This window comes from Meleagris gallopavo, chromosome 4, assembly GCF_905368555.1.
Source record: "Meleagris gallopavo chromosome 4, MGAL_WU_HG_1.1, whole genome shotgun sequence".
NCBI lineage: Eukaryota > Metazoa > Chordata > Aves > Galliformes > Phasianidae > Meleagris > Meleagris gallopavo.
In genome coordinates, this window is record NC_139407.1 from 5169787 (window position 1) to 5180078 (window position 10292).

General features: G+C 39.0%; 1 protein-coding gene across 5 annotated transcripts in view; it reads right to left on the reverse strand.

The window, feature by feature from the left end:
* Window positions 1-9774, reverse strand: part of DDX60 (DExD/H-box helicase 60) — a 40039-nt gene extending 30265 nt beyond the window's left edge. Inside the window, exons 1-10 of one of the 5 annotated variants that reach the window (XM_019614472.3) lie at window positions 8866-9774; window positions 8333-8375; window positions 7705-7819; window positions 6838-7215; window positions 6644-6713; window positions 3555-3732; window positions 2628-2969; window positions 2135-2242; window positions 904-1065; window positions 176-334 (exon numbers count right to left, since the gene is read on the reverse strand). In XM_019614472.3, coding sequence (XP_019470017.2) covers window positions 176-334; window positions 904-1065; window positions 2135-2242; window positions 2628-2969; window positions 3555-3732; window positions 6644-6713; window positions 6838-7201 — 1383 coding nt within the window. In that variant the 5' untranslated portion in view covers window positions 7202-7215; window positions 7705-7819; window positions 8333-8375; window positions 8866-9774. Of the gene's footprint in view, window positions 1-175; window positions 335-903; window positions 1066-2134; window positions 2243-2627; window positions 2970-3554; window positions 3733-6123; window positions 6142-6643; window positions 6714-6837; window positions 7238-7704; window positions 7820-8332; window positions 8376-8865 lie in introns of those variants that run through there. The other 4 variants (XM_019614471.3, XM_010709478.4, XM_085222044.1 and 1 more) reach the window with 4 other exon arrangements.
* Between the last annotated feature and the right edge of the window lie 518 nt (window positions 9775-10292).

Sequence of the window (10292 nt, forward strand, 5' to 3'; positions counted from 1 at the left end):
GCTCTTAGCCCACTGATTTGTAGCTTACAAGACTCCTGAACCAGATGAGATTTCTTTTTAGTGGTTACATTAATCTGATCTCATCAGACTACTAAAACAACTTACAAAGAAAAACTGAAAACTGAAATGATAAATGCACCAGATGATGGGAGAAGTAAGACAGTTGTGTACGTACCATTTTTATTAAGGGTAAAACTTGTTTAGTCCAGCAGGATTTCATGATCCTAATCTGAGCTCTCTGAGAAAGAGGCATATGCAGAAGAAAAACTGTTGTAAGACACTGCATTCTACAGAGGTCAGTGGCTTCTTCCGGAGATAGTGGTTTACTTCTTTCCTGTCGAGAGATGATGGAAAATAAAATTGAACACAGTAATCCATCTGTGCTTATCACTAGCAGTTCAGCCATATTGATGTATGTGTCCTTTAGTCCACTGAAAATGTCTCCACACAATACTACTGATGTACTGCTTCTGCGTTAAAAAACAAGGCTTCTAGTATGGTCACAAAAGTGATATCATGACTCTTTGGATCTAGAAAGAAACCTTCCTCCTGAAATGCCTTGCTTATATGAGGAAAAGCATATTCTCCTGTGAAGTCTACTGGATATAAGGTAAACAATGACTTCAGCAATGTTCTACAGTAAAACATCCCATGGAAGTAATCACTCTTAAGGTATAACTTTCCCCTGGAATAGCCACTGTTGCATGGGGCACAGTAAAACCCACAGACAGATGATGCTCCTTTGCAGAAGCTGTGGCTCTACTAATTGTCTGAACCAGACTCCTAGTTGCAAGCAGAAGGAAGCAGATGGCCGTGTCTTTTTGGCATCTGGAAAAGGCATCTCTCCTGTTATCAACATGTTTACAGTCACAGTTTCTGCTAAGATGTTTCTAAACTTCTTACTCTTTCTGATTGCTCCGGTTTTGCTCCCAAGGAAGCATGTGCACTTTCCAGCACGTCACTGTACAGTTTTAATCCCACTGCACAAGTAAGAACACAGGTCACACGACGAATGTCAGATCCTTCAGGCCACAGCTTTTTCAACAGAAGGACAGTCTGGTAAACCTGCAAATCACCAAAACAAAGTGGACAACTCTTATCTTTTACAGAGTTCCATCACAGGTGAAAAACTATATGAAAACTACAGAGGAAAAATGTGCTGAATCATTGGTAAAAATAGCCTTTTTTGTCATCTCCATGAGGACATCAATGGCTCTGGAACTCCCTGCTGCCCCTAGGTCTCCCCCAACCCTACAAATGACCTTGGACTCCATTTCAGACCCCAGGGCCAGAGGCAGAGACAGGGCTAGAGTTGCCCCAGTGTCTCCAGCTGCCCAGCTCCTAGCTGGGATCAGAGGACAGGCCCCGGCTATAGGGCCCTACCTTCTGGCCCTTAGGGCATCTCCTGCAGCCTCCTGCACACAGAGAGCAGCTGCCTGTCCTCCCTGTGCCCCAGTGCATTCTTTCTCCCGAGTATCAAGAGCTGGCCTCAGGAAAAATATTTACAATAAAATGAAATAGCTGCAGCAGGCAGGCAGCTGTGCTCCTCTTGCTCACTTTAAGATGCCTGCAAGCAACATTTTTTTTCTAAACTGAAAAGTCAGCTTGCTTAACTCAGTTCCATTCCCTTTCAAGCCCAAGGAAGCCTTGCTGTTGCTCTCAACAGGAGCAGAAGAAGAGTCATAAAATAGTCAGGGGAAAGGCAAAGGTATATTATGCACTAAAATCAATAATCATTCTACAAGATTTTTTTTCTTTTTCTTTTTTTAAGTTAAAATATTCTAAGATTAGATTAAAGAATGAACTAGTTCCCATCTTCTACAAGACAAAAGTAGTTGCCACAGCAGCAGAAACACCCCACAAGCAGGATCCTCCCAGCCAAATTCCAGCTGAAGTATCCTACTTTAGTGAACATAAAAGAAGAAACAACTTCAAGCCACTGTGAAGAAGAGTGGGCACAGAGAGAACCTTCCCATCCTCAGGGTATCACTTCAGAATAAGAGAGCCCCCCATTCAGATAGGAGAAAATTTTAGTTAAAGGAATGGAGCAAGGCAGTCAACCTGAGGGGGGAAGAAAAAAAAAACAGAAACAAAAACACCACCACCAGAAAAAGGGTGAAAGAGGTCAAATTACCTCATTTTTTATGCTTTTCAGGCTCAGCTTGAGAGGTCCATACAGGTACATGGACAGTTCTTTGTACCTGACTATGGCTTCACAGGCACACTGCAGATCTTTTTCATACTAAGAAGAGCAGAAGGCAAATCATGTGCAAAAGTCAGCTGATACAGTGCATCAGGGACTTCTAGCCACACTAACAGAAGACATTCATACGTACATAAAGCCTCACCATCCAAGAAATACTTACTCTAAATAAAACCTTTAAACATTACAATTCTCAGTTAAACACTAGTCTGATATATTAAAAGTCAATTAAGACTTAAGAATTTGTGCCAATCAAAATATATTCCTGTTAAGACTTTCAAGACAATTAGATGAGCCATGTATCAACGCATTATGATTTTAATATATAAAATATAATATGTATAATGAGATATTTTAATTAAATCTGTTAGGTAGACCTAGCATCCTTATTTGCAAACCAACAATGAAGTTGTTTTTAATTTACCTTTTGAAAAAAAATTCTGTGTTTCCACATACTCTGAAGATGATATCCATAAACTCTAAGAGTGTCATATTCCTGTCCAAAAGCATGTACAACATTGATTTTCTTTGACAGTGAATGAGCAATAAAAATAGTCAGATAGTTGGTTTGGAGAGAGGTCAGACCTATGTCAGATATGATGATGAAATAAGGATAGGATTTCTTCAGAAAAATCTCCCATTGTGGTGAAAAACAATTGGAAAATTCTGTGTGAATGGTGATGCACGTGTTGTGCTTCAGATGTTCTATTAATGCAGTACGTAAGAAAAGAAACTGAGGATTCTGGAAGTACATTTGCTCTACATCCTGTGGAAAACAAAAGCAATGACATTATTCAGTACATTCCAGTAAATCACATTCAAATTCTGATCATATTAATACTATACAAGCATATATTTGAATTTTATTCACATTTTCCGAAGTGTTATAATGTTCTTTTGCATGACACATCATTAAGGTTCTTCTGTACACTGCTAGTCATTTTGCTCTAGTCTTGTCTAGCAAATTCAATCAAAATTAATTTTCAGACATATAAGTCTTTATGGGTTTCCAACGCTGCATGATGCAAGAAAATTATGGTGAAAATCATCTACAAGGCAATGAGTATAGGCATACCAGCCATTCTTGGAGGATTTAATGGTAGATTGCATAGTGAAAAATGGTATGAGTTATAATACTGATTTCTAAAATATTGCTGAAAAAAATCAAAACAAATTCCATACAAAAGCATGTGATGGAGAAAAAAAACTTGATGTTATTCCTGGTGAACGTCACTTATCTTTTTATTTGTTGACATACTCATGTTTCCTGAAACTGATTATAACCAAACAGTTGCTTTTGAAAGACTGTAGTGGTATAAACAACAAACAAATAATGTGACTGATAAATTACCTTGAAGAAAACAATAATGTATTTTGCTCCTTTTTGAGTGAAATCATGCAGAAAGCATTCAATTAGGTAAAATAGTGTTAGATGTTGTACTTCCTCATTTAAGAACATAAGAAGTAAGGAATCCCCATCTATCACAAAGAATTCAGACTCAACAAAGTCTTTTAACAGACTGACAAACCTGAAAGAAAAAGAAATAGTATGTATATGATGTTACCCCAAGTTGTGGTTACAGGATGGAAGAAACTTTCTTAATAATTGCTTTTAAAACAAAGATTTTCATTAATTAAATCAAGTATTAAATACATGAAATAAATCCGTGGAAAACCATTTTTTCTTGAGTCTAAGCCTCGTTCCAAAGAGCTTGAATTCCTTACAGTTATTGATCGTGTAAGCAACTCTCTCCTCTACAACTCTAACTTCTTTTGTAGTATCTGAAGCTTCTGCGACTTATGCAGCACCTCTTGCCCATGTTTGCTCTACAGAAGTTTGCTCTGTAAAGAAATGTCACCCAGTGTGGGATACAGATGGTCGTTGTATTGCTAATGAGTGGTAAAGCTCAAGAACAAATGGAGGCGGACCTAAACAGCCACAAGGTGCCTAGTCCTTACATGTTACCAGACTCGGTTGCGCAGGAAAACTGTTGTGATGCGCGGGTACGAAAGGCTCTGAGCACCTACAATAAAAGTCCTTTGAGAAAGTGAAAAGGGTTTGGAAAAAAACACAGGCTGAGGAAGGCAAAATTGAGCAAGGTGTAACAGGGATGTCCTTACCGAGAAGAAAAGCGAGGGATCTGGAAAAAATGGATTGGGAAACAGAGATAGCAGGGAAGTAAGGAAATTGGGAAGAACAATAGCAGCCGTTACTGTTGCTGCACTAGAACAGGGCCTGAGGACCCAGAGATTCCCTCTGGGGAGAGGGAAGGGAGAACCTGGAAGGGCTCAGGAAGAGTTTCCCTGGACTGAAAGCAGCTGGGAAAGCAGGGTAAAGAGGTTTATTTTCTGATATGGGTGCCTCTTACTCTGTGCCACATCAAGAATAATTCAGGACCTGGAAGGACCCAGGATGAGGCTATAACTGTAAAGAAACGTTCTGTATTTTGTTTTATAGAGAGATCTAATTCAGTGGTTTGTTCTATTTTTCAAGCAGGTGTTCCACCTGGGCTCTGTATTATGCACTGGCCATGCAGATGTGGAGCACAAGTGGAAAAAACCCTGCAGACCCTGAGAAGAATAAAAGCAGGAGAGAGTCTGCGATGGGTGATAAAGGAAAAATGCACTTTGAAGTAGGGGACACCCTGCTGGCACTGCCTACTGCAACCACATCGGCGTTTCTTCTCTCTCCTTTCAGTGGTTTGCCATCTCTCAATGGTCAATAAGTAATACTATATTAGCTTGGAAAGTTTCCATTTCCCACTTATGGAATTGCCTAAAATAAATGCCTGTGTAAGTGTGTATATCTTGACTCAAAAAACCGTGAGCTTCTATGTAACTCTTATGTTTAGTGCATTATCAGTTGAGGTTTTGATTGTGTTAAGATGATTATGTTATTAATATAATTAGTGCTATTGTTTTATAGTGTGGTAACAGATGGCTAATAAACAAAAAAGGGGGAGTGTGGGTATGACCCCTCAGGACAAAATAGCTAAAGCATGTTATGTTCTTAATTTTCTAAATCAGTGGATAACAGAGAGCCCCCCAATTTACAAGCACTTTGGTCAAAATCTCAGCACCGGCTGTAACGTGATCACTGCATTTCCAGCAGCTGTTTGGACACTCACCATCAAGTCACACCTTGTTTGTCAAGCTGCCTCACCAAGAAATCTTAAGATCTGGAATCGTCACGAATTGGTTAACACGGACTTAGTGTTTGTACTCTAAAGAGCCCATCGTTTGGTCAGTGTGTTAATTTTGGTTTGCTACTTGTTTGGTTTGCTAATTGTTTCTGAACTGTGCTTCTTTTTCTATTAATAGAAAAGGGGGAGATGTGGGATAAAGATGGTCGTTGTATTGCTAACATTTGATAACATTTGACTTAATAAGTCTTAATCCGGACAAATCCTCTTCACTGTGACAATGGTAGTACTAGGTAGGCACTATCTCAGTAGTTTTGAATACACCCTAGAACTGACTGCATTCTCCTGCTCTCTCAGTACCTGTGAAAGGCCAGGGATACTATGTTTTTTGTTGTTTTGTTTTGTTTTACCCCTGGACAGACCAAATAGGCAAAAGAACTTTCACAGGTCCAGATGAACAAGCAAGTCCTTCCAGTAAAGGTTCCCTTTTTTGATGTTTGTCTGTTACATATTACTATGTAATATGCAATGTAATATGTAAGATTACAATGCTACTACATATTATGGGAACAGCCATACTCTAATGGTAAGATTGTGCTTATTTTCTTCAAGGTTGTTAAAATTGCCTGATACACCTCACCTCTGATCCACACCTAAGGTACAGCTTGTCTTTTTGACTGGGATCAAAAGGCTCTGGTTGTACACCCTGACTGATATCAGATAGAGTGAGCAAGAACAAAGCTATGTAAACCTGTCTCATACATTTAAATGGTCTACCTTTAATTAATGCTAATCTCCTTGACATGTCAGCTCCAGAAGCAGAGAAGGCATTTCATTGTCTATATGGATTGTGCTACACTTAACTCTTTCCAGCACTGCAGGGAAAGGAATCTGGAGATGCAAGAGATCATGCATGAGAATAAATGCATAAGAGGCATAGCAGATATATATAATACAGAAAAATTTGTAAAGAAAAATGTATTAAATACAGCAACAGATGACAAAACATGCTCAAAAAAGCAGGATGGAGAATTTGAAAAAATAACAATGGTTGAAATTGTGGGTCAGCTCACAAAGCATGCAGACAATCTCTAATCTTTGAGAAAGATTTCTATTATATTAAGGATCTTCCTTCATGTTGCTGGGAGAAGTATTAATTCCTAAACATGCCCTAGACCTCCAGGTTTTTTGCCTGGTGACAATAACACTAGGGAATAATACACTGTGATGTCTAAAAAGTTCAAAGAAACTGTTTCTATTACATCTAACTCTATTTCTTTCAGTGAACTCCACTTACGATGCTTTTGATAGAGATGGCCAAATGTTTTGCTTCAGTTTCATCAGAATTTCACGATGTTTTCTTATTTCTAAAGGAAACAGATACGGTTATTGAGAGAGCCATAACCCACCAATTAACTGCAAAAGAGCCAAAAGGTAGGACACAGCAAGAAAAAAATTAGATCCAAGTTTAAAATGGCAGCAGCTCCTTACCAAGGTTTTGGGAATTCAATTTATTCTGGAAAACTCTGAAATCCCTGCCTTCATTTTGTGATTCATGCCGTATCACTTCATCAGTGGTCGAGATACAATAAATTTCACCATGATCCGGGTCTTCATCTTCTTTTTCTCTGTCTTCCTTTTCTTTAAGCATCTGCACAACAGCTGCTTCTTCATCATAATCGGTTGCATCCTCCTCATCACTGTCACTCGTACTCTCACTCTCTTTGTCTTCCTCAGTTGCAGTGAAGTTTATTTTCTCACTATCAACACACTTGCTATCGTTATCATCACTATCAGCACTCTCACTTGAATAATCATGAGCAGCCTTCTTGAAATTATCTTCTGCAGAATCCATCGCAGATCTTGATTCTAGTATCCACAAAAGAAAATTCTAAAGAATCAAGAGAGAACATTCAGGAAATATGGTAAACTCTGTGGCTTGTACTACTAAGTTATCTACTTCATAATCAGATTGGAAGAACATCTGAAAAAAAATCAGAAAGCATTTTATGATCATCCCTACGAGACATGTTTTTGTTTTAAAACTAATAAATATTTTTATAAAGGATATGGAAAATATCAGCTTTTGTCACTGCTGAAGTCTGCCAAAGAAGAGCAAGACGATTACGTATTTGTTTTTTCTTTCCATCTGAGGATCCTTCGTGAGGGTGAATCATAAATTGCTATATTATCTATAAGGGATGTCACGTACAGATATGGCATGCTCCAAGGAATGATCCCCATTTCTGAGTGACTTGTATACACTTTGCACTTGCTTCTCCACTCTCAAGTAGACCAACAATGTTTCCATTGCATGACACATTGATCATGGTTTGTTATCAAACCCATTTCTTTTACCTTTTCTTTCTTCTTTTTTCCAGTGGTAAGATTATCAAATCTCACATAATCATACAACTATACGAGTTAGGATAACTCTTCCCATTACAAGGTCATGGTATTCTATTCCTTTGAGCTAAAGAACAACAGAACAAAGAGCAGCTTTAGTTAACTTTGCATGCTCCCTGCATGTATACATGAATATGTGTGTGTATATATGTATATATACACATGTAATTATGAACACATATGTATATGTTATATATTAGTATATATATACTTACATATGCCATATGTTAGTATATATGTGTATATCCATGTAAATACATGTATATAAATGTAAGAAATATACATATGCATTTTTTCTGCATTTTACTGGTATCTACTTGTAAAATAACATTAGCACTGTGCTATATTATAGTGATGTGCTTAATGCAACTTGAATTTGAACTTTAACACCAATTTTCATTAAATGTAAGCTGTTCATATGCATACTTTTTGTGCATCTGCACACGTACTTTTTGTCAAGATAGCAATAAGCCTGATATTTTTCAATGTTTTATTATTTAAAATAAAAAGGCCATATTAAAGGCCTGAGAACACTGTTCTCAGAATAATCATATTTTTGATAGCTGAAATAGTTACTTACCTAGAAATTGTCAATCATTACTTCATGAGTTTCCTTTCTATATCTGAAAATGTAAAGTCAAATGTTTTCAAAGAAAGCAGAACTATATCTATATATAAACATGTATGGACTGTCATATTTCCTTTAAAAAAAAAAAAAGAGAGAGAGAGAGAAAAGAAAAAGATTCCAACACTTCACTATGCTAGCATTTTTCTATAGTGCACATGATTACATCTGAAGTGTCTGGAGCCATGGTGTGGGCAGACAAAACCAGCTGGCTCAGACCCTGCCTCTACCACCTCCATGGTGCTCCTGGGCATGCTGTTGAAAAATTTCATCCAGCTCTAAATCCAACTCCAACCACACTCCAATGCAAACTCAGCACCAGCTCAAGCTCTCACTCCCTGCCCCAAAATTAAACTCCAATCCTAGCCCCAGTGCCATTCTCAGCCCTTGAACTAACCATAAGCCAAACTTCAACCCTGTAATCTTATCCCCAACCCTAAGTGCAACCCCATCCACAGCCTCCAACAAAGCCCCTGCCAGGACTGTACCTGCTGCCACTCAGCGCTCACTGCACCACCAGCTACCTCCTGCTTTTAAAGAGTTGTCACCACCTATTCCACCCGCTTTCGGTTTCTATTCCCAGTGTCAGTTTCATGTTTCATTTCTTACGTGCTTGAAGGCTGGGTCACTGAATACAGCACTGTGAAGTATCGTTATAATTTCTTTGTTTGAGTTAGTTTGCACTTTTCAGATCTTGGTTGCTTCAAATATGGGTCCAAAAGAGGATGATCAGGGAACTGGAGCACCTTCCTTACGAAGACAGGCTGAGGGAGCTGGGCTTGTTCAGCCTGGAGAAAAGAAGGCTGCGGGGTGACCTCATTGCAGCCTTTCAGTACCTAAAGGCAGCCTACAAACAGGAAGGGAATCAACTCTTTGAAAGGCTAGATAACTGCAGGACAAGGGGAAGTGGCTTGATGTTGAGGGAGGTTGGATGTCAGGGGGAAGTTCTTTCCAGAGAGAGCGGTGAGGTGCTGGAACAGCTGCCCAGAGAGGCTATGGATGCCCCATCCCTGGAGGTGTTCAAGGCCACGTTGGATGGGGCCCTGGGCAGCCTGTTCTGGTATTAAATGTGGAGGTTGGTGGCCCTGCATGTGGCAGGGGGTTGGAGATTCATGATCCTTGAGGTCCCTTCCAATTCTGGCCATTCTGTGATTCTGTGATGCTGTGAAAATCCATTACTGCCTTACTTAAGAATATTGCTATGGTACATTGCAGTACACAGTGCAGAACATAGTGATTCCTATTTCTGCCCCTTTAGTTACTGCCATCTACTCCTACCAGCCTGTAAGAAATTGCATATAAAATAAACGAACAGATCTATTAGACATGTTTTTGCATTTTCAACAATTCCTTTAGCAGGAACAGCACTGGATCCATAATCCCATGTTTAAAATGGTGAAGCCTCAATTCGTGAGGGAATTTGGGTACCGAAACACCGTTCAAGATATCATTTAGGAAATTAGAGTTTATCAGAATGTCCAGGTGAGAGGCAAAAAACCTAGACTGTCTTCAGATCAGATACTTATACAAGATACAGCAAAAAAAAAATCCTCTAGGGTTACACACACATAATTTGTCTCCTTACGGATCCAGGGAACTTTGGAGCAGTCTACCTGGAGACAGCTGACAAATAGCACTTGCCTCATAAGCAGGATAGACGTCTTTCCTACACCCCTCTTTTCCTTTGACACTAGTCCAAAGATTGCAGTAGCCCAACAGAAAGATATCTTTTACAATACAGTAGCACAGTGCTCCAGTTGTGCTCCATAATTGTGCTGCTTAGCTGACAAAGATGACCTCCTGCTCCCCTTCCTCAGCATGTGGTTATTTTTTTGTTTGTGGGTTGTTTTTGTTGTTGTCATTGTTTGTTTGTTTGTTTGTTTGTTGTTTTTACAGGTAAGGATCTAGTAAATAA